Source organism: Phascolarctos cinereus, unplaced genomic scaffold (assembly GCF_003287225.1).
Source record: "Phascolarctos cinereus isolate Bilbo 61053 unplaced genomic scaffold, phaCin_HiC Scaffold_726;HRSCAF=1367, whole genome shotgun sequence".
In the NCBI taxonomy this organism is placed as follows: Eukaryota; Metazoa; Chordata; class Mammalia; order Diprotodontia; family Phascolarctidae; genus Phascolarctos; species Phascolarctos cinereus.
Genome location: NW_027556098.1, coordinates 247,704,755 through 247,729,199, shown reverse-complemented (window position 1 = coordinate 247,729,199; position 24,445 = coordinate 247,704,755). Strand labels below are relative to the sequence as shown.

The window sequence follows — 24,445 nt, the reverse complement described above, 5'->3', positions numbered from 1 at the left end:
TGATTAAATGAATTGAGCAGACCTAAATAAACTGTGTAGCTCTTATTGTAGATTATCTTACAGATTTTCCATTTAAACTTAAGCCTCATTATCATTAGGACTGAAGCACTTTGCAAAAAGGCAAAATTTTCCAATTTTGGAAAAAAATACTCTTCAGTGGCTACAAAGTCTGAATTTTTAAAGTAAAACCAAATACAGGCAGAGGAAAAGAGTAGTAACTTGTACATTTCTTAAAAATTACCATAGAATACATAACATAAAGAACTGACTCATTTCTAGGCAGCTAGGTGTCCCAGTGGATAGAGTGCTGGGCCTTGAGGCAGAAAGATAATCAACAATAAGGGCTCCACAGTTGACTTAGGCTATCAGTTTATTTAATCATTGTTATGTCCTCACATGGGTTGGTTCCCAAGTTATAGCATTTCTTGTGCAGAATATAAGCATGGCACTACTCATATATTGGAAGTATAGACATTTCCTCACATTAACAAAAAGTTTCTCCCATTTCCATTTGGCAGATCTGAAAGCAGCATTTTTTTCTGCCACCCACTATATCTTGTATCTGAGCCCTATAAGGAAAAAAATGTATGAAAATTGAGATTCAATGTCCTGGTTTAGTTTTCCCTTAAACAATCCATTACAAATTCCTCAATGTTTGGCAGAGCTTTGCAGAACCCTAATGTCATTTCTAATTTTAAAATATTTTGTAAAAATACATTATTGCAGAAATCATACCTGATAGATTACTTACAAAAAAAGAAAAGCCTAAAAATAGTTTTCCATACAGGCTGTTGTTGAGACTAAAATTAGAAATATGGCTGCTGCTTTTGGAAATCACAGTTATACAATTTTTACTTAATTTAGGGTTCTTTTAAAAGTGAACCAAAAAGTTATTCACAAGATGTATATTTTCCCTTCAAAAAGGGCATGCAAACATTTTTCTTCCACAAGGCCAAGAAAGCATGATTTGTGGATGCATCACAGTGGAAAAATACTTGTGACAGCATTCCTTCAGTATTATGGGAAATGCATGCACAGGTAATCTACAAGGGACAATTCTCCAGAAAAGCAATTTCCCTCTGACATGAAGCTTTTTATTACTTTCCTTTATAAGTGTAGTACTGACCTCCCCGGAGAGAACCACAGCTGATTTTCAACAGCCCTATAAAATTCAGCAGAACCTTTATTCCACATTGAAACTGTGATTAGGCTGACCCCTGCTTTTGGAATGAGGGTGGAGTACAGGGTCAAACCAAGACACTTGAATGCTATGAGGATTTTTTTTTTTAAGTTTTAAAGAAAATGTTGAGGCAGAGGAAAACGCAAGGTGTTAAGTGTCATGCATTTCACATTTCTTGGGGAGAGTAAGCTCACAGGACAATAGTTTTCCTGATTTTTCCATTTGAAGAATGTTCACTTGTTCTAATGATTCATGTTCATTTTGGATACCTATGTTTAAAATGATTAGAAATCACTGGTGCCACAAAAATGCTTTTTTAAAATTAGCTCTTACTTTTTATTTTAAATCACCATAAAATTAATTGTTTTGCTAACTCAGTATAGCACTAGAGTGTTCCATTTAGTAGGTGTTTTAGCTACTTTTCTCTATCATTGAGGGTCCATGTGTAGACCTGTACCAAGGGTGGGGCTTTCTCCTTACAGTTGAGTTTAGAGGAAACCAGATGCATAGAAGTATAGAAAGTATAGAAACAATAGCATTCAGCATCTGGCTAATAAAATAATTAGCTAAAATAGGAATCTATCAGGTGGAAAGTTAGAGTGAGCTCTTCCCTTGTGATGCCCTATACCTCCTACCTCTTCCCTCTCTCATTTCCACACAATGATCTCTAGTGCCCTTCAGTCAATATCCTCTGACCTCTGTTTGCCAGTCCGGTAGGAATGTCTGGCCATCCTCCCCTTTCTCCATCCCACACCCTTCCCTATCTGAGGAGACAGTTTGTGCAGCCTGCTATGTGTATGCTTTGAGCTACTTGCCCTATGCACAAAAATGTCTAGCTATGGCTCTGTCAATGCATTAAGTTTGCTCAGTGACACAAATCTCCAACAAAAGGCAGTAAAGCTACAAAAGCTTAACATTGCATGAAGACTTTTGGAACACCATGCCTTACTTTTGTGAATGTAGTAATCATTCAACAAATGCTAATAGTACCTTAACATATTTTTCAGTTGACATTTGAATAAGCATGTATTTGTGACACAGAGTACAAGTGTATGTTCATACATATGCATATATACACATATGTTTCTTTCTCAAAAGTTCATTGATTCTGGCTCTTTAGACCTGCTCATTTAATTGAAAAACCTAACTCATTGCCACTTTATTATTTTAAATGATGTATTTCAATTAATATGTCACTTCCATTGTTGAGCAGGTGTGTGTGTATGTGTGTGTGTGTGTGTGTGTGTGTGTGTGTGTGTGTGTGTGTGTGTGCTGTAATTTTGTAGTTGGAAGGCACTAAATGAGCTTGGGTTTTTTTTTCTTTTTCATGTTAAGATGACCTTAGAGATTAGAAGTATATACTTGTTTGTGGCAAAAGTGTGTGGAATAGACAGATGATCACAAGAAAAAATCCTATTTCTATTTTAAGACATTCATAGTGGGTTTAAAAAAAAGTGTATTCAACTTTTCTTTTATGATTCACTGTTCTATTTAATGAATTTTCTGGGCTTACTGCATTTTCTAGGACTGTCCAGCTGAAACTAATATTTTCTTTATTCTTCTTAGGTAGATACAACTCCTTCCCAGTTTAATGATCCAAATATTTATGTCTGGGATATCCATCAGAGTAAAAAGCTTATTAAAGTTGATGGGGTTGTGACTTCAAAAAGGAAGCCTCATTGTGTGGATTTTGCTGCTATCAGGCTCCAGATTTCTCTGCTTCGGGAAATACATGTAACTCATTTTTACTTCTCACTGAAGTGGGCCCAGATTCTTCCTTTGGGGAACCAATCTCAAGTCAATCATACAATCTTACATTATTATCGCTGCTTTGTAAGTGAACTCGTCCGTGTCAACATAACACCTGTTGTTGCATTATGGCAACCAGACCCTGAGCATCAAGGCCTTCCCCTTCTTTTAGCCAAACATGGAGCCTGGGAGAACCCCCTAATTGTCAATTCTTTTGAAGAATATGCTAGGCTGTGTTTTAAAGAACTTGGTCAGTTTGTTAAGTTTTGGATTACAATGAATGAACCTCATATACAGAATATGACATACAATGCAGGACATAATCTTTTGAAGGCCCACGCACAAGCTTGGCATGTGTATGACCAACATTTTAGAAGATCTCAGAAAGGTAAAATATCGATAGCCTTACAGGCTGATTGGGTAGAGCCAGCCTGCCCTTTCTCACAAAAAGATAAAGAAGTAGCTGAGAGAGTCTTGGAATTTGACATTGGCTGGCTTGCTGAGCCCATTTTTGGCAATGGGGACTATCCACATGTTATGAGAGAGTGGCTGAACCAAAGAAACAATTTCTTTTTGCCTTATTTCACTGAAAGTGAAAAGAAGCTAATCCAGGGATCGTTTGATTTTCTTGCTTTAAGTCATTACACCACTATCCTTGTGGACTGGGAAAAAGAGGATCCGGCAAAATATAATGACTATCTGGAAGTACAAGAAATGACAGACAGCACATGGCTAAACTCCCCAAGTAGGGTGGCTGTGGTGCCCTGGGGATTACGCAAGGTACTTAACTGGTTTAAGTCCAAATATGGAGACATCCCTGTGTACGTACTAGCTAATGGAATTGATGATGATCCACATGTGATGCAAGACAAGATGAGGATGTATTATATACAGAATTATGTCAATGAAGCTTTAAAAGGTAAGGATTCCATAATACAATGTGATAGCAGATTTTATATGAGTGTTTAATATTCTATTCATATGTGCATATTAAAATTCCCAAACCCTAAAAATATGAACAATATACTGATGTTCTTATCATGGGTAAAGGAAAGCCAGTTGCCCCCTTAATTCTAAGCAAAAAATGACCAATTCACTGTGACTACTACTTATATCTAGCAGATCATTTCAGTATTTCTCAACACTGGGATCTAGGTTGTTAGAAATTCATTCATTTTTTCCTGTCATGTTCAAATCTGTGTGACCCCATTTGAGGTTTTCTTGGCAACTATACTGGAGTGGTTTGTTATTTCCTTCTCCAGTTCATTTTATAGATGAGGAAACTGAGACAAACAGGGTTAAATGACTTGCCCAGGGACACCCAGCTAGTGTGTCAGAACTAGTCTGCCCACAGGTTCTCTATGTTTCTCAGACGCTTGTCTGAGGCCAGGTTTGAACTCAGAAAGATGAGTCTTCCTGACTCCAGGCCTGGTGCTATATCCCCTGCTCTACCTAACAAGCTAGATATAGAAGGGCACATATTCAAGTGTTCTCTTTAAGCCACAGAGATAACCATGAGTTCTTCAAGCAGTGCCAGGACAGGTTCTGGCAGATTTTCACCATACTAGAAAGTGTTGAAGTATAGGTCTGGTGATAGATTATGTCTACTTCCTGAAGATCAGCTTAGCTAAGTATGGAGAAGCATGTCACTCATAGACTGACTGCTAGATTATTAATTCATTGTCCATAGGGACCCCTGAAACAATGAAGAATAGTTTTCTTTCCACTTTCATAGACATGGTAGCAGAGAGGTAGAAAAGGAGTCAGAGACTGCTAAGAATCATGTTTCCAGCCAAGGCTAGGGCATTTTGCATGCCCTCATTTGGAGAATCTCCTAATTGGTAGAGGAAATGCTGACATGATGCTCCATGCCTGCATGAAAGAAGGGATTGGTATGAAAGCTTTGAAGAGAAGAGACATCCTTCTCTTTCTTCTTTGAGAAAGGTTTCAAACTCTCCCTGGGACCATGAGGAGAGAGAAAAAGACTTTGGAAGCTACTTGACACGTAGGGGAAGCTGACTCCTCAATTATGTCTCTGCTTTTCTTTCCTTTTTTTCCTTTTTGTCCTCTCTCAGGAGCAGGAAGTTTGTTTGGATCTCAGTTATTCATCTCCTTCCTTATCCCTCACTAGTTCACCTCTTGAGTTTGGTACATTTCTACACTAAACTATGGATGCATGTGTTTAACTCCTTTATTTATCCATTTGAGATAAGAATAAGGTTCATTTCATGTCTACTTTCTCCACCCTTCCTTCGTCTTTGTATACTCCTCATCCACTCCAATTTCAAGAAGTAATAGGTTCTACTTAGTTGTTCATCCTTTCTATACCAGTATATTCTTTTTATCCTCACTTCTCTGTCCTCTGCCAAAACCTGCAGAACAGAACTAGTCTGCCCACAGGTTCTCTATGTTACTTTAACTCCCTCAATACTCTGAGTGCATTAGGGTTCTAAGGAGACACTTGTTTCTTCTTTTCTTAGTAGAATATTAGTACTATATTATGATATAGCCACCTCTAATTACTAAAATAAATTTCTCTTGACTCTGATGTTTGCATTTCAGAGTTGCTACCCAGCTCTGATCTTTTTATCATAAATGATTGAAAGTCCTTTATTCCATTAAAGATCTGTTTTCCCCCCATAGGAGTATACTCAACTTTTCAGGGTAAGTTATTTTTGTTTGTAAGCCTGTATCTTTTGCCTTATGGAATGTAATATTCTAAGATCTCCCGTTCTTTATAATAGAAGTTTCCAGGTCTTACACAATCATGATGGATGATTACCAAGTTCCTTGGTATTTGAACTCTTTCTGTCTGTTTGCAGTATTTTTTTTTTAAATAGAAGCTTTGGATATTGGTGATGACATTCCTGGGACTTTACTTTTAGGTGGTAATTAGTCCTTTCTTTCTTTACTTTGCCTTCTGGTAAATAAATCTGGGAAGTTTTCTTTTGTGATTTTTAAAAGTATAATATTGTTCTTTATTATTATTTTTTTTGATCATGGTTGTCAAGATATCCAGTGATTTTAAAATTATCTTTCCTTGGCCCATTTTCCAGGTCATAAAAAAATAAAATATCTTACTTTTTCCCTTTTTTTTTAGTATTTTGATTTTATTCTAATTATTTCTTGCTCTCATTAAATAGATGATTTTATTTGGTCTATTCTGTTTTCAAGGAATCCATTAGTTGGGTAAGGCTTACCAATTTCTTTTCTAAACAATTTATTATCTTTTCAAGCATTTCCTTCAGAGCTGTTATTTCACTTTTAAAAATCTCTTTCATTTCTTTGAGATATTCATGTAGTCTTTGTGGACAATCCATTCTTTCCTTTGAGTCTCTGCTTTGAATCGTTACCAAAATACTTCCTATTCCTGTGCTGGATTTGGGGGGCATCTCTAAAGCTAGACCATTTTTTTTTAAAATATAGGTGGTATATTCTTTGGTTAACCATCTCTCCAGCTCTAATATCTGGATTAGAGTTCAGTATCAAGGCCAAGCTCTGTCCCCTGCTGTGCTTTTGGGTATGGATGATTGGCCCTTGTTGAACTCACCCTGGGTAGTGTGGGTTTCTTGTTGACCTCTACCTCGAAGGGTTAAACTCCTTTACATCTCTGACGTTCAGAGTTCTGGGGCTTTAGGGCTCTCCATGGCATTTCAAGACCACATTCTGGGGACATTGGACCCCATGAGTTGTTGTACTGAGTTATAGTGGTGCTATACCCTGCTTACTGATTGCTGCTGCTTCCTGCTCTTCCAAGAATGCCCTGGGTCTTTCTGATCACCCTGGAGATTTCTCAGGGGAACTCTTCACTTTCGCTTCTTCCAAATATAGAGCCTTACTGGCTATAGGTGTCTTTGACTGATCTATGGTTGCACTGGAAGGCTTTAAGCTTGTTTGCCTGCATTGACACCGACTTTCCTGCAGCCCTCTTTGCTGTTGCCTATGGGCCTCCTGCTGACTTTTTGTATAGTTCTGGTCTGGAAGTAGTCACTTGTAATTTCTCCTATTTCTTTTTGGTCTGTTGTAAATTTCAAGTTTTTGCTGGAGTAGATGTGTGGGAGCTGGAGGTGGGTGGAATCTGCTTCTGTTAAGTTATCCATTTTGCATAGAATTCAACTTTTTTATAGAAATGATTTTTGTCTTTATAGATATAATTTTTTTCTTTAATAAGATAATGGGAGATACTAAACATGTTGAGAACCAAATAATATCCCACAAAAGGAAACTGACAATATAACTTATACAGGAAATATAGTTATTGATGTAAGAGTTGTTTTTAATCTTCTGTCTTTACAGTCAGACTATTGACTTGTTGGTCAATACTAAAATCAATGTCAAATTAGAAAAAAATAAAAATGAGAAAACCATATGGCATACAATTAAACTAACTCCAGACGACCCATTTAAGCAATCTATTGATATTTTTAAAAATGGGAAATGGGTAAGAGAACAGACATTGACAAAGAGTATCAATATGAAGGCTGGCAATAGACTCAATGAAACCAGATCATCCCAAGGATGAAAATAGAAGGACAATAAACAGGTAAAAATAGAAAAAAAATCTACCAAGATTACTATAACAAACCAATTTTCCATCAATAACAGTGGAAGCATCACATTTGAGTTTCTAATATAACAACTCCTGATGTTCTTGCATGAAGAGATACATAGCACTAAGGAAAATAAAGATGGTAGGACTAGCTGAACTAAACAAAATTTATAGAGTGGAGTTCTCTATTGGAGGTGATATAATTGTGAGGACATTGAGTGATAGATTCTCATGATATTTGGAAAGGGAAGGATATCAAACACTTGGGAAAAAAACCAGATATGATCACTATCCCCAAAAAAATTAGTCCTGAAAATATCAGTAACTTCCAGTGCATATAATGGTTTTCCCATCTCTATAACATTTTTATCAGAAGAACCTACATCTTTTTAAAGAATCCTTGATGAAGATATGAAAAAAGAATAGACAAGATTTCATAAATGATATTTCATGGTAGACCAGTAAATGAGTCAACACATGTTTATTAACCGCCTAATACATGCCAGATACCGTGCTACGTGCTGGGAATACAAAGAGTGCTCCTTGCTCTTAAGGAACTCACAATCTAATGAGGGATACAACCTGAAAACAACCATGTACAAATAAGATACGTACAGCATACATTGGCAGTGATCAACAGAGGGGAGTCACCAGCTTTAAAGGGGGATAGGGACAGGCTTTTTGAAGATGAGATTGTGACTGAGGCTTGAAGGAAGCCAAGGAGACCAGGAGAGGGAGATTAGGAGGGAGAGAATTCTAGGGATAAAATCAGCCAGTGAAAATACTCATAGTGGGAGATGGGTGTCTTGTGCAAGAAACAGCAAAGAGGCCAATGTCACTGGGTCACAGTTGACTGAGAAGCATAGAGAATTCCAGGTACCATTGTGCTTATTGTTTGGAGACTATAAAAAAAATTAATTGGTAGAGAAAAAGTATCATCTCAAGGGATCTCCTCCAACAAGATGTCTGTCCTGCATATGTTGAAATCGTATAAGCTTCTTTGAAATATTTAGCAACACAGATTATTTTGTTTGATGGTCCTTGGATTAAAATATCTAGTGAAACATAAAAGAAGGAAAAATGGGTCCAGAGCATTTGCCACAATCATACAAAATGTCCACTGTACAGTCCAAATCAAAAAGAGATTCCTTATCATTAGGTGAGATCCTATAGAAGCTCTTGTTTGTGGATAATATCATGCTAATTGCATCAATCTTCAGGGCATGGTATAACTCATAAGTAAGTTCTATTATCACTCAAAAGAATTTGATATAATTATTTTCACAGGAAAAAAATATATGAAAAAGTATATGAGAATTCTGTTGTCTAGATTATGATGTACATTTGAAAGGAGAGCCACTAGAGTTGGTCCATCCATTCGTATATTTGGATGGTATTTCATTCACAACTCAGTCAATCAACAAAGCAAACTAGATATTAAGGAATTTTCCTATATCCTAATCACAGTGCATAGACAAAGCCCTTAATCAAGCTGAAAGTATCATAGGACTTTTGATTATCGGATGAAAGCAGATGACACCACACAGACAGAAAAGAATCAGACACCTCTCGACATATTTAAAAAAAGCAATTTGCCCACTGGTAAATTCAACCAAGAAGTGATTGAAGGCTGCAAGTGGAGGAGCTGAGGATTCTAGCTAATCCCCTGAGAAGGAATCAGCCTAAACCAGTGTAAACAAGAGATAAGGCACCTACATGCAATTAGGGAGACACATCAAAAGACACAGATACAAATCCAGGAGAACAGCCACTGGAGGAAGAAAGCAGTTTAAAGGAGTATGACCTTTTAGTGTGTCAAAAAGTATCCTCTGTGGAATCTACAAAGGCACTGACCCTCCGAGTCCAACTGAATCTAAGGGAAACTTCATGAGTACTTTAAGAAAGGAGAAAGGGACTATCAGAACCAAGAGCTGTGAGGTATATGTGTATTCCTTATATGTCCCCCTCACCATCGCTGGGCTTGGAGTTTGATATGACTCTCTCCAAGAATCTTGTGCAAGGGGAGAGAGCCCCTACTCCCCAATTTAGGAGGAATGTTTTGTGCCAACTGGATTTACAATACCATCTTGGTAAATACCTTTGCTAAAAATTTAATTAACTGAAAGGAAAAAAGAGGGGAAGAATTAAATAACTAGATAAAAGCAGGAAAGAAAAATGAATGAATTTGCAAAACTCCAAAGGGAAAGGGATAACAAATGGGAGAGGGTATAGGGAAAGAGTACCAGTGGGAATAGTGTCACCTTAAAAAAAAAAGATTAGGGCAGCTAGGCGGTGTAGGGTATAGAGTACTGGGCTAGGAGTCAGACAGACCTGAGTTCAAATCCATCCCCAGATGCTTATTCCAGATGCTTATTAGCTATGTGACCCTGCATAAGTATCAATGCTATTTGCCTCAGTTTCTTCATCTGTAAAATGATCTAGAGAAGGAAATACCAAACCACTCTAGTATTGTTGCCAAGAAAATGCCAAATGGGGTCACGAACAGTAGGACACCACTGAAAAACAACAAAAATATTGGTATCTTTGGGAAGTACGTGTGATTAGGTGCTTCTGAGCTACCGGTCTAAAAAAACTGAACCTTTCAAGGTTACCACTAGAACTCTGAGGGGAGAAGTAGTCTTTTTCCCTGTGGAGACCCTAACTTGTGAGTGCTCAGCTGGGGGGAGTGGTCCCAGAAGGACTACTGTACATACATCTCCGACTAACTCTCCATATTGATCAGGAGCTAAGCACAGAACTGAATAGGAGGAGGACAGTGGAATAAATCATTTTGGGAGGAATCAAGCAGTGTTTTTGTCAACCCCAAGACTTTCCCCATAACAAAACCCAATATCAGTATTTTTCTGGTAATGCTATATGGTTGTAAAGCTTGCGATACCAACTGTAGTTTCTAAAGGATGAAAGTTGAGGGTTATCTAGGGGGCAATGGACATACCCATTGGGCATGAGTCAGGCAAAGCATATTATTACTAATAAAGAATTGGTCAGGAGAAGCAGTGTAAAAGATACCAGAAAAAATATACAGACTGAAAAAGAGATGAGTCTCTGATGTAGGGAAAGCCAGGGATAATTCATTCATAGCTTACATGTTCAGTTGTTATCAGTGCAATACCAGGAAAGCCCCCGCACATTGGGAAGTCCTATGGGAGAACATGGAAAAGAATGATACCTGATGAGGAAACATGGATAATTTTTGATTCACGTCATTGAAGGGAGAGCCCTCATTGATAAGATCACAGATCCAGGAAAGTATTAAAGAACCTCTTCAGAATCCACAGTGACATGAGCTATCCTTTCACTCATTTTGCCTTTTTATCGTCTCCTTGATAAGCCTCTCCTTTTGGCAGTAGGAAATGTGAAGCTGGGTTAATTACTCCCATTATTAAAAACAAATGTGTTGATTAGATTCTTCAGGGCTTTTTGGAGGTTGTGTAATCTTTATTGTCTTTTTTATTCATTTAAAAAATTTTGAGTTCCAAATTCTCTCCCTCTAGCCCCTCCCTCACCCTTTCAGAAGGCAAGCAATATCATACCCATAATACATATGAAGTAATGCAAAATATATTTCCATATTAGACATGTTGCAAAAAAAAAGAAAAGAAAAGAAAGAAAGTGAAAAATATGCTTCAGTCTACACTCAGAGTTCATCAGTTCTCTCTGAAGGTGGATGGTATTTTTTTTTCTCATGTGTCCTTTGGAATTGTTATGGTTGATTAGATTCTTCTTTAAAAATTAGATTTAAAGTAAAACAGCTTTTGATTTTGGATCTCTTCAGTTCCTAGAAATTTAGAACTAGAAATTTAGAGGGGAAGCTTTTCCCCATTCACTACCTGGTTAACATTGTTAACTGCAATTAACTGTAGCGTTAATTTAAGTTGGCACCCAGAGCAAAGGGTCTTAAACAAATTTTATTTTATGCATTATCACAAGCAGAAGTCTAATTAAATTTTTATTTATGCCTAAATTGGACAGCCTTGTGTTGGATTAATTTTATTGGTTATTACTTTGATTTAGAAATGACTGCACTTGGAGAAATGATTTTGTTTTGCAGGAAAACGAAGTCTCTCAGGCATAATACAATTTTCAAATACTGTTGTTACCTGAGAATTTAGTTATAATATCCTCAGTGTTGAGGGAAAAGAAAGAATTTGTGTGTTGGAAAGGAATTTTAGAGATCCCGTGGTGGACACTTACTGCTTAACCTTTCAAGGCTTCAATTTCTTCATCTGTAAGTAGCAGAGATGCTCTTTGATTTCAAGTCTTCTGACTCCAGTACCCATTGTCGTAGTCCCTGACCTCAGGAGGCTCAACATTGACATCATATTGAGCTAATTAGATTAGTGGAAAATGAGTTCTCACTAAATTCATTACTCCATGTATGTATGATTTGACTAGCATATGATAGCACTTTTTGATACTATAGAGCTGGCCAAGAGATTTAAAGAACTCTGTCTTTTTCATATGTAAATCATTTTTTTCTAATTTCATCTTAGGTTTTATTAAAAAAAAATTGGCTATTTCTCAGCTTCCAAGGCTATGCTAGATGTATTTCCTTTAAATAGCTGTTGTCTGTCACATAACTTTAATAATCATTGTCCTTTTCCTTTTATCCTGTCTCTTTTATTTTTCAGCTCATGCATTGGATGGTCTCAGACTTTACGGATACTTTGTTTATTCATTTAATGACCGAACTGCTCCAAAATTTGGCCTCTACCGTTATGCTGCAAATCAGTTTGAGCCAAAACCTTCAATGAATCATTACAGGAAGATTATTGACAACAATGGTTTTCCTGGACCTGAAACTCCGAGGAGATTTTGTCCAGAAGAATTCATCCTATGCCCTGAATGTAATTTTTTTCAAACTCGAAAGTCTTTATTAGCATTTATAGCTTTTCTATTTTTTGCATTTGTTGCCACTATTTCCTTAATTTTTTACTACTCTAGGAGAAGTTAAAGGAAGTAGAAAGAGTTCTGGACTTTTCTTTTTCCAGTCATCCTTTTGGTAGTTCCAAAGAAATTATGCACAGTATTTGCTGTTATGTTTGGGGCCATTTGCATGCCCAAATATTGTGAAACTGTAGATTTCACACATGACTTCTACAGTAAAACATCTTTTTTCTGCTGTGTAACAAAATTTTTTTAACAGATTGTTTTCAAATTTTCAAATTTGAATATCCCTATTGAAATTCAGTAATTGGACAACCTTTTTTCCTTTGGATAAAATCTGAAATGTAAATAAAAAATAGAGACAATTGAATCTACTAAAATCAGTATAATATTTTTTAAATGCATAAATTAGGGGAAAACATAAATACAATGTGCTCTCAGCAATAGAATGGTAGCTTTTCATTAGAAACATTGTATCTATCATCCCTATTCCTGAATGGGACTATTCCTACTGAAGAAAAATCAGAAGCATTCTGATGAAGAGACTGGCACCAAATGGCTTGACCCTGGCTCAGCACCACAATATATCATGGCATAGACCTCTTGGCTGATCTGAAAGCTTTCCATGGAAAAAATTGATAGGAAAATATAGAACATTGGGGAAATAAAAGTGCCTAAAAATCTGAAAAACATGCAGTGTATTCTGAAGTACTACTGACAGTTACAAAGCTGATATTTGTTTTATTGAAGAGAGTCAAGTCTTAGCCTGCTTTTAATAGGGAAGGCACATGAAACATAGTGTATGAAGTGTAAATGTGTCACAGCCTGGGAAAAGAGAATGGGGAGAAAAAGTGTATCTATCAATCATTAGTTTTAGGTCTGAGGTTCGCAGCAGATGATTTATTATAAATTTCTCATATTTACATCATATATGCAGGCCTTGAAATGTGGGCTTGCTTGCTTGCAAGGAGGAAGAATGTGAAGATTATTCCAAGTTTCAAAGAGCAACTCAGAATCAGTTTTATGCAGGCACCATAATTTGGATATTTGGTGTAAATATTTAAGCAGCACATAACTAAATAGGCCTGATATTAAGACACTGGAAAACTGAACACAAAGGTGTTGGGAGATATAGACAGCTATAAATATATATAGATATCTATGTATGTATATATATATATATATATAAAAGATATACTATACGATATATGTTATATATTATGTTTTTGCTGCTAATCATATGGAACTAATCTTTAATTATTTGTTGGTTCCTGACAATGAAAATTTTCAGCGAATCCTAGAGATGAATTTGGACTCTTCTCCATCCTTTATTATCTCTTAAGTAGGACATTTTAATTTTGTTACTATTTCACAGGAATACAATGGAATATCTTATTTTAATTGTGTTGGACAATGTCTGACCTTGTATATAGGTCACCTGAGTTATGTCATGTTTGTATTCTATTAAGCAAATTTTTAGGAACATTATTTGACTTTCAGTATAACTGAATCTATGTAATAATTAGCTGTTATACAGAATTCTGCTGTATTATAAAATCTGGCATCATGTACTATTCCATGGAAGCTGTTTCCCTAATAGAGATACAGATAGGGATGGAATTTGGATTTCATTGGTATGGGGATGGTTGTATATATCAGCTCTCTCCTTCAATGCAGATGGGCAACTGAGAGCATTAGATTGTTGCCCAGAGCATTGAGGAGTGCTCAGGGTTACATAAAAGGACTTGTGTGCATCAGAAACAGGACTTGAACCTAGTTCTTCCTGCTTCCAGGACAGCTCTGCCTATTAGACACACTGCCCCTTGGGATATACAGATTTGAGAATTATCTGCAGAGAGAGCCTAGTTAAAGTCATTGAAGTGAATGAAACACTAAGATTAGAAATGTAGAGGGAAAAAGGAAGGAACCTTGAAAAACACCCACCCTAAGATGTTAGGGAGAAGAAGAGGAAACTGAGAAGAAGCCATTATAGAAGTTGGTTTTTTATACTGAAAAGCAAATGGTAACATTTTAAAATGTTTTCCTTAGGCTTAAGCCTTAGGAGACCTAGAAATTTAAGAATCCTTAAAAGCCCTCTTAAAGGTCCTTGAAATCTGTTCTGTGTAGATTGGCAAACACAAGGATAAAAATTTATGTACTAGCTTTTAAAAGGATTAGTCAGAATCAAAGAAAGAATTAAACTTTCAGTTCATTATTATTTTTTCCTTTTACTCCCCTAAAAAGTAAAATTGTTCTTTCACTCATTGTTTCTTCATAAATCACAAATAGAAAGCACAGAAGATACATTTTACTTGAATTGCATTATTATTAAGGGTGTGCACAAGTAAGATCACAGGTTCACCCCTGCCCTCCTATAACTTTTATCCTTTCATTTCCATTCAATACAGAAAATCATTCTGACTAAAGAATGCATGGGATTTCAAAAGGCTGACTCCACAGTGACGGTCATAAAATATGATTACTATAGTACCTCCTCATCATGATCTCTGGCCTCTTAATTCCTCCCAATTCTCCCACTGCATCTCTCTCATGAAGGTTTCTTTTACCACCATAGCCATAGCCTCATGATCTGTCACTTTATTGATTTGCTAACTATCCCCTCTCTGACCTTCCACTAATACCAGCCTACTAGTTCTCAATTTTAGGTAACCCCCATTAACTGTTTTCTTTGCTTATGCTGGTGAAAATAGAATTATGCTTATTTCACACACTATAAATTTGTTGTATTACCTAAACTGGGCCCTTACCACTGCTTGGCAATGTCTATTCTACACTTAGATTTTCCTTCTTTTATTTCCTATGATAACTGATAAAAATTTTTACTTTCTCAAGCACCCAACTGTACTCCTACACCCTCCCCCATTTACAATGTTGACCATCCACTTTTCTGAAAAGCTTGAAGCCATCCTGCTTGAACACTTTTAGCTTTTCAACTCAGCTTCCCAAACTATTCAGCATCACCACCCATTCTCTCCTCCTTTTCTCTTGTCTCAGAGGAAGAAATCTTCCTTCTACTTTACAGGTTTTATCCAAATGCTTTAAGCTTGAGTGAACCATTCTCTTGATTCATATATCTTCATTCTTTCTATATTGGGTGGCTTCTCTCCAGTTGCCTACAAACATGTTCAGCTTATCCTAATCTTTATTCTTCATTCTTTCTTCTTCATCTAGCTACCGGTTCTTCTTTTTCTTTTCCTTTCCTTCTTCAAAGTTCTTGAAAGTTTTTCTGATCCTTCAACTTTCTTACCATCCACTCTCTCCTCAATCTGCTGCAATGGCTTCTGATCCTACCATCTACTGAAACTGTTCTCTCAAAGGTCACCATTGACTATTTTTCATCAAATCCAATGGTGTTTTCTCAGGTTTTCTACTCTTTGATCTTTGTGCAGCTTTTGGCATTGTTAATTACTACTCTTTCTACACACTATCTCATCTTTAATAAGAGAATCATTTAATATCCAGAATCGCAAAATACAACGGCTCTAAGACATTGCCTTTTCCTGGTTCTCCTACATCTAGAAAGCTCCTTTTGTCTCTTTCCCCAGCCCATCATGCCCATGTCCCTGTGCTTCAGGCAAAGTGGGATATTCACTATTCTTCATACGTGTTCCCTATCTTTTTGCTTCCATGTCTTTTCTCACATGTTCCTATGCCAAGAATGCCTTCTTCTCTTACTTGTTAAAGTACCACCCTTCTTTTAAAGCATAGCTCAGAGGCTACCTCCTTCCTGAAGCTTTCCTTTCCAAACCTTCACCTGACAGTAATGCTGTTTCTACCTTCAGACTACTCACAGCACTTTGAACCACTTCTATACACTTACGTATTATAGTTTTTATTTGTGGCTGTGTCATATTCTCCTATTAGACTGAAAATTCCACATGAGTAGGGACTTTCTTATCAAACCTTTGTATCTTCGTAGTAACAACACAGTTTTTGGTACATAGTAGATGCTTAATATTGAAATGAGATTAGAAATGGTATTTATATATAGGCAATGAATATTCAGATAAATATGGAAATATGAATATATTGTCTTTAAGGGAAAAAAACCAAAAGTATTATCATACTGACTCATCTATTAGCCTATCAGTTTCAGAATTATGTTAGCTCCCTTTTTTGCAAATAAAATACAGTATACATTGATAATGAAAAACCAAATTATGTTTAGAACAGATTAGCATTGACTTCATTTTGTTATAAAAGTTATTGTGTTAAGTTATTGCTCCTTTCTTCCTATGATACTATATGTTTTAGCCGGACCCATTAACGAAGATTCACCTTGAATATTCAGGGAAGTAATGTTGAGCCTTGGCAAAAGTATTGTAATAAGCTACCAACTTCTTTCTTCTTACTTTACGACTACCAATGCTTGAAAAATTCTGCTTAGTGACCAAATTTCTTACCAATAAGTTTAGCCATGTGGAATAAGAAGAACATTATTGAGCAGAGGAGAGGAGGAGCATGAAATCTAAGCTAAGCTGTGGTTGGGAGGTCATAACTTCAGGGAAAGAAAGACATTAATTTCCAAAGTCAAAGAGAAAGGTCAAAGTGCTGAAAAACAAAAGCAATTCAAACATATTGGCTGACTGGGCCTGGATAAGATGCTGACTTCATTGCTTGAGGACCTACCACAATTGATGAAAGAAGAGATCTATTAAATTATTGAAATCTCAGTCATAACTAAAACATCATGTGAATTCTGTGGTTCTGTGGGAAAAAAAATTCCAAGATCATTTCTTGCCTCCAAGAGCTAAGGGGTCTGCTGTCCTTATGAAGGCAGTTCAAGGGAAAGGAGAGTATGAATTCATAGTAGTTCACACCAGGGACCAAAGTAATTCTCCACTTCTGACTGTTGATTACTGGGATTAACTTGGTGACTGGGACTAGACCAGGGGTGGGGAACCTGCAGCCTGGAGGCACATGTGGCCCTCTAGGTCCCCAAGTGCAGTCCTTGGTTCTCTACTCCTAGGCAAATCTATTCATGTCTATTCGTCAAATCAAATGTTCTAGGAGTTTTTGCTGGATAATAATATAGTTAATATTTTATTCAAAAGTAATTAAACTGTTTTTCTTTAAAAATAAAATATATTTCAAACTTTTGTAAGTAAATGAAGTTTGAGACAGCAACTGACTTGAAAGGAAAGAGGATGATAGACATCACTGACCATGTCTGATGGGAAAATATTAACATCTATCTAAAGTTGGAGTGACTAATTTATTGGTAACATTGACCAGCTAGATTCAATAAGTGAGGACGTTATAGATTTCATATACTTGTAATTTCTTCCTCTTCACAGAACTCAGTTACAAGAAAGAAAAACAATGAAATAAAGAATAGTTTTGTTTATATGGAAGGGATTCAGGAAACCTTTCTCTGGTAATATGTCTCATCTTGCATTTAGACACCGAGAAATAAAAATGGAGAAAAAGTCAAAGTTCTGAAAAAAAGTGTTTATATACACATATAGAGACAGAATATATATATACACACACACACACACACACACACACACACACACACATATATGTATGTATATATATTAACCCACATTTCTCTTTCAGTTTGTATTTTGAGTTCTATCCCTAGAAAAAGTCATACATATGATAATATATCTTGTATCATTCTTACCCTCAATAGGATGTAAGCTCCTCCAGGACAGAAGCTGTTTTGCTTTCATTTTATCCCTAGCAGCTAGTGTTATGTTTTGTATATAGGCACTTAGTGCATGTTTGTTAAATTGAATGTCCTGTCTCCATTTCCTGGTTTTAGCAAGTTAGTGGTTATTAAATGAGTTTCTCTCTGCTCAAACCTGAGTTTTCACTACATTTTCTAATATGCAAGTGAATCCATGATCTCATCAATTTGGATATTCCCTCCAGCCTTGACAATTGAAACCTATTCGTGGCTCCTCATCAACTCTTGCTGTCCTCTCATAAGTTTACTCCAGGGGGTCCACTCAACATACTAGGGGCCTTCCTGGCTTTCTCTCAAAATCTTGAGGATATCAATGGAGCCCACAAATTGTCCATCTGTCATTTATGCGTGTTTAAACATACAGGCAGAAAATTCACTTCTGCCCCTAACTTACTTTACTTTTGTGAGGTTTCTCTTTCCCTTCTTTCTTACATCTTTTTCCCCAACTGCTACTAAACTGGCTGCATGCCTCTTCTTAAGTCTTTATCATGAATGTATATGTATTATTTCCCCTTCCCTGCCCTTTTCCCCTTTGCTCATATTAATCTCATATGCCTCCTGTGGACTTCCCCCATTCTGCCACCTTTGAATGTCATCTCTTTGAGATCAGAGACTGTTTTTGCTTTTTCTTTGTATCTCAGCATCTAGCACAGTGCCTCAAGCACAGTTTATTAAGGAACTGATTGACTGAATTCTGCCTGTTGAAATTCTGTCCTCCAAGACCCAGTTCAGCTACCACTTTCAGGGTGTGTTCCCTGGCTCTTTCTCCCCTCAGTCCTCCCCTCCCCCCTAGTCACACATCCAGAAATCATCTCCCTCAGATGTCTTAAAGGTCTCTGCTTGGGCCCCTCCTCTGCAAGGATAATATTCTAATACCATTTGTCAACATTTTATCTATTGGATAGCGAGTTCCTTGAGGGAAGGGTTTGTGTCTTACATATGAGATACAATCTTTGTATCCTTAGATGTTTAGCACAGTGTAGACACTTACATGTATTCAATTGAAATCCTTGACTAGATTTCAAGGTCTTCTGGATGGAAAGTAACCCCTCTACAGAGTATCCCTTTATTTAAATTTCTAAAATGTTTGTACAATTTACAAGTTTTCCATTTGTCGTTATGTTTCGTGAAACATGCACTCAAAATACTTTCTAAGTCTCTCCATACTTTGAGAGTGATATTGAGAAAGAGAAAATAAAGAGGTACCTATGACAAAGAAAGGACGAATGCACCTGCCATGAGAGCCAAGGCACATCCAGCTTCTCCTTTAGTCAAAGCAGGAGGGTTCTTCACTAATGGAGAACAAGCAGCTCATTTTTTAAAATCTGAACTGTGACATTGGAAAAGTGTGGATAGACAACCACTTGCATATTGAGTCTATGCATTATCTCACTCTAATTCTGTTACAATAATCACTTTCTCAGCTCATTTCATTCATTAGTAATTAAGAAAATGTACATTATTTTACTGCTGAGGGATTCTTAGAATGGTAGGGAAAATGTGATCAATCCTGAAGTCCATGGGTGTTGTTGTTGTTGTTATCTCTCTCTGTCTCTGTCTTTCTCTGTTTTTCTCTCTATCTCTGTCCGTCTGTCTGTCTGTCTCTCTGTCTGTTTCTCCCTCTCTCTCAATGATTGTAGTAATTCTGAAATTTAGTAGGATCCTATAAGTCAGCTAAAACTAGTAAAAAGGAATCTTTAGATTTGCTTCACTAATAATAGAATTTGTAGACTAGATTTTCTGCAAACATTGGATTGAAGGACTCTCTAGGAAAGTCTGGTAGGAGAGATTTCCAACTCTGTTCTTTTGGTGTGGTTTTTTGTTTGTTTCTTTTTTTTCTTTTCTTTCTTTTTTTTTTTTTTTTAGAGAGGCAATTGGGGTTAAGTCACACAGCCAGTAAGTGTCAAGTGTCTGTTCTGAGATTGGATTTGAACTCAGGTCTTCCTGGCTCCAGGACCATTGTTCTATCTCCTGTGCAACTCTGTTCTTTTGAAAGAATCAACATCAAAAGTATTATTTTGAAATTCGTATACTCATTACTTAGGAGGTAAAAACTGAAAATTCATAAAACTGACCCAATATTGCATTAAATAAAATCATGAGTAGCGTTTGTGGAGAGAGTCTTTAATATGTCTTTCAATACTGCACTTTGTACATAAAGTGTAATTTTGGCAAATATCAATTTTTCATGTTTATATAAGAATATCTTTGGAAGTGGTTTTCACCCCAGAGGAATATTTAATCAAACAGTTTCATTTGTTTCTATGAGGTAATGGTGTAGCCCAGGGCACAAATGCACCCAAAGTATTTTTAGATGTACTTGGGTACCATCTACATGTAAATCAAAGCTTTGATTTACATCCAAGATGGTTATTAGATGCTGAGCCTGAAGCATCTGAAGGCCACATTATCATGCCTACGACACAAAAGATGCATAGTCAGCTTTTAAAAATTTAAATTGGGTGGAATTATTGACTTCATATTAAGTGGCCCATAGACCTCAAGTGTCACACTCATTTGAAAGCTGACAACAGTGATTAAAGCAAAGCAGGGCACCAATATAGAATTAACAAGCCAAGGAGAGAGCAAGGGAGCAGAATAAGGAGTTCAAGACAATGTGAGGAAATTGAATTATATTTTGTTTCATATTTCTTCCTGGTCTCTTCCTGTTATGTTTGGGGCCTCCACTGACACAAATTCAATCCTCTAAGAAAAACAAAAACACTATTGTTCCCAAGTCCTTTCAAACTTAAGATATTCTATGAAACCTTAGTCATCTTCCCTAGTGCTAGAAAGCTTAGCTCTTCTGTTTGCTACCTGGTTACCCCATGATGCTCAACCCCCAATTGAGTATTCACACAGACCATGAAAGGAATTTGTGGAATATTTCCTTCGTGTTCGTGTGACCATGGAATATATTGCTAATTCAATCTCTACTGTGGGCTTCTTTCTCTGGTTTGTTATTGTTGTTGTCGTCATAGGTATTGGTGATGGAGCATTTTGTTGTGAAATGCACCTATATACAATGCCCAGAGTGAATAAATAGCAACATCAGAAGTTTTTCTTTCTATTCAGAATTTTATGATGTGTCTGATCAACTATCCCATTTCAAACATAAAACTAAGAAGTCTGCATATTGGTTAAAAAAATAAGCTAGTAAAAATTGCATCATCGTTGTTTTCGATAGTTCTGATAAAAACCATACATGTTGGTCAATTCTCTGAAAGCAACCTACTAAGAATATTGTGGTAATTTAGAATGATATATTTTTATTCAAACTATTTTGTGATATTAGTGAAGTGTGACCATTTTATTTCTGGATACAGGTTACATGAAGTTATGACAATAAAAATATTTTACAAACTATATATCGTACATTGCATTTGTGATGCTGGATGCTTCCACTTGGAAGCATCAACATGCCAGCAGCTCCACATCTCCCAAACTGAACTCTTCTTCCTTTCTTAGCAAATGAGCTTCTCCTGGTGACTATTTACTATTTGCTATTAATGACTCTACCAATCATCCAGGCTCAGAATCTTTAAGCCCTTTCGGACTCCTCCCTCTTTTTCAACTCTATGCCCAATGCATGGCAAGAGCTACCCATTTGTTCACCATGATGCATCTTACACTTGTCCCTTTTCATTCCCATGCTTTTAGCACCCTAGTCTAGGTCCTCATTTTTCTGGCCTGGACTATTACAAGAACCTAGCTAGTCTCTCTGTCTCTAATCTCTCCCACCCCAAACTATCCTGTGCACTACTGATAACATTAATATTCTTTAAAAGCTTTAAATATGTCCATGCTTTGTTTGAAAATATTCAAGGGTTTCTTGTGTGCTGAGTTAAGTCCAAAAGTCCTAGTTCAAGGCCCTTGACAATCTGGCCCAAGCCTACATTGGCCCCCGGTACCATACACATACTGAGGGGTGTATGGGGTGTTCAGGAAGGACTAGCACCTCTGGCGTGAGGGCTGCTGAGCCCTTTTCAGGGCTGCTCATCCACCTTTGGGGTCTACCTGGCACTCAACTCTTACCTGTGACTCCAAGAAACTGTAGCATGTACAGTGGCCACACCCTAGTAAACCATCACAGCAGATGGGCTAAACCAGATTGAGGGTAACTGAAGGGCCTCAAATCTGTAGGTGAGTTAGGGAAATGTCTGCCTCAAACATGTGAAGGCGTCCCCCTCAGGATGGGCAGATGAGAACAGTTTGTTTTAGTGGCCATTAAGGTGAGTGAAGCAGGTGCTGTGGAGTGCTTAGAGCCTGGTTAAGTGTTGAAGACTCTAAGGCCATCCACTGCACCCTGAGCCATCATCAGTCATCTTGACTTTTGTTTTTGCCACTGGACTTTGATGACTCTGGAAGAGAGAATGAAGATGATGACTATGTACAACTCACTAGTTCACTCTCAAGTCAAGGCATCGCCCTGTGATGCCATTGGTCCTCTTCCACAATGAAGGATGAACAGCAACACATCCTGAACCCCTCAGCCAAATGATTACCTGCTATTCCCAAACATGCCTTTCTCACCTCCACTCCTCTGTTCTTGCCATTTCCTCCTAATAGAGTAAACTCACCCTTATTTCTACCTTTTTTCTGCTCATCCTCAGTGCTACCTCAATCACCATATGATCCATGAAACCCTGAACTGACTCCAGTTTAAACTAATATTCTTCCTCTGAACTCATAGCATTTATTCCTCTCTGGAGATACTTATTTTGCAGTCGTCAGTTAGAGAGCTTTAGGATGTCTTGTCTCTACTACTACTAGATATTAAGCCTCTTGAGAGGAGAGGCTGTCACATCCATCTTTGTATTCCTCAAAATTCTTAGTTCAGTCCCTTGAAAGCACTTGGCCCTCAATAAGTATTTGTTAATGAAAAATGTGTGGTTAGAAATCTATTGCATATTGTCATTTAAAAGGGACTAGTTGAGATATTTTGGTATTTCCCAAAGCTACAATTAACTGGGTGATCTAATATTCGGATAACCAGAAATCTCTTTAATCAGCACTTATGGTTACATTGATAACTGGTGGTCTTAATGATGATCAAGGGGCGCTCACTGCAGATACTGAGCAGCCTTCTGAATCACCAAAAAAAAAAAATATTAAATGCCCATATTGGAATTTTAGTCTTCTATGCATATAATACATTTTATATGCTCATAGGCTCAGAAGCTTCAGGGAAGCAGAGATTATCTAATCCAAATATGAGTCAGTCGAGGAAACAGAAGCCCAGAGGGATTAAGTCTCTCAAGGTCACACAACTTGTAAATGGCAAAACTGGGAGTCAAATGCAGGTTTTCTAGCTTCAGAGCAGAGGCTTTTGCCACTAGTCATAATGGCTTTGAAAATTAATAAATTGAATAGAACATATATTAACTGTTACTAATTAGAATGCTTGAATCTAATTGATAGAGTTATATTTTACTCTTTCAAGGATCTGCAATTCTTTTGGGTTGCTTGTTACCTGCATAAACAATTATTACTTCTCTTTGTGCCCAAGGTTTCAGTCAACAGTAAAAGAAAAATCATCACTCCACATTCAACCCTCTGGTGACAGGCCTCTGTGAAATCAGATAAATTGGTCTGCAAAAATAGACATACTGATATTGGGTCTATGTTTGAGCCTGTCCAGCTTGGCAGCACTTGTCAGCTGGTGGTCCGCAAACATAACTTTTTACAATTACTCAAGCACAGCTTTGACCAACATGTTATTCCTCTGCTTAGTAAATTCTAGCAGATCTCTATAATAGAATGCAAATGTCTCTCTCTGGCATTTAAAGTCCTTCAAAATCTGGCCCTAACCTACCTATCCAGCCTTATTTTATATTATTCCCCTTCATGCATACTACAGCAGAGCCAAACTAGCCTTCCTGCTATTTCTTACATGTGACATTCCATCTCCTGTCTTTGTGTCTTAGGTCAGGCTGTCTCCCCATGTCTGGAATGCTTTTCCTCCTGACTTTCACCTCTCAGAATCTTCCTTCAAGGTTCCCTTCAAAGTTCAGCTCAAACATCACCTCTTACGTGAGACCTTTCTTGATTTCTGCAGCTGCTAACACCATGCTCACTCAAATTAGCTAATGTTTATTTTGTATTTGTATTGTTGTTGATCCTTCCTTCTTGAACAGAACCAATGACATCATGAGGGTGATGTCTTAACTCGCACGTGAATTGGATTTAAGTGAATTTTTATGTAAAAGCTGATGGAGCTGGGTCTCTTACTAAGGGATGATTGTTATAACAGTTAGTCTTTTGCTAAAATTTGGGATTATGAAGCAGTCTTTATTGGTTTCTACGACTGGCAGCAGTGTCAAAGAGGATTGGTGATTGATCC

The 24,445-nt window shown here is 37.0% G+C and overlaps 1 protein-coding gene across 1 annotated transcript in view; it reads left to right on the top strand.

Moving 5' to 3' along the window:
• The window catches only part of KL (klotho), a 65,356-nt gene extending 43,888 nt beyond the window's left edge, over positions 1-21,468 (top strand). The window contains exons 4-5 of the mRNA XM_020997203.2: positions 2,747-3,848; positions 12,131-21,468. Coding sequence (XP_020852862.1) covers positions 2,747-3,848; positions 12,131-12,453 — 1,425 coding nt within the window. The 3' untranslated portion in view covers positions 12,454-21,468. The remainder of the gene's footprint in view (positions 1-2,746; positions 3,849-12,130) is intronic.
• The last annotated feature ends 2,977 nt before the right edge of the window (positions 21,469-24,445 follow it).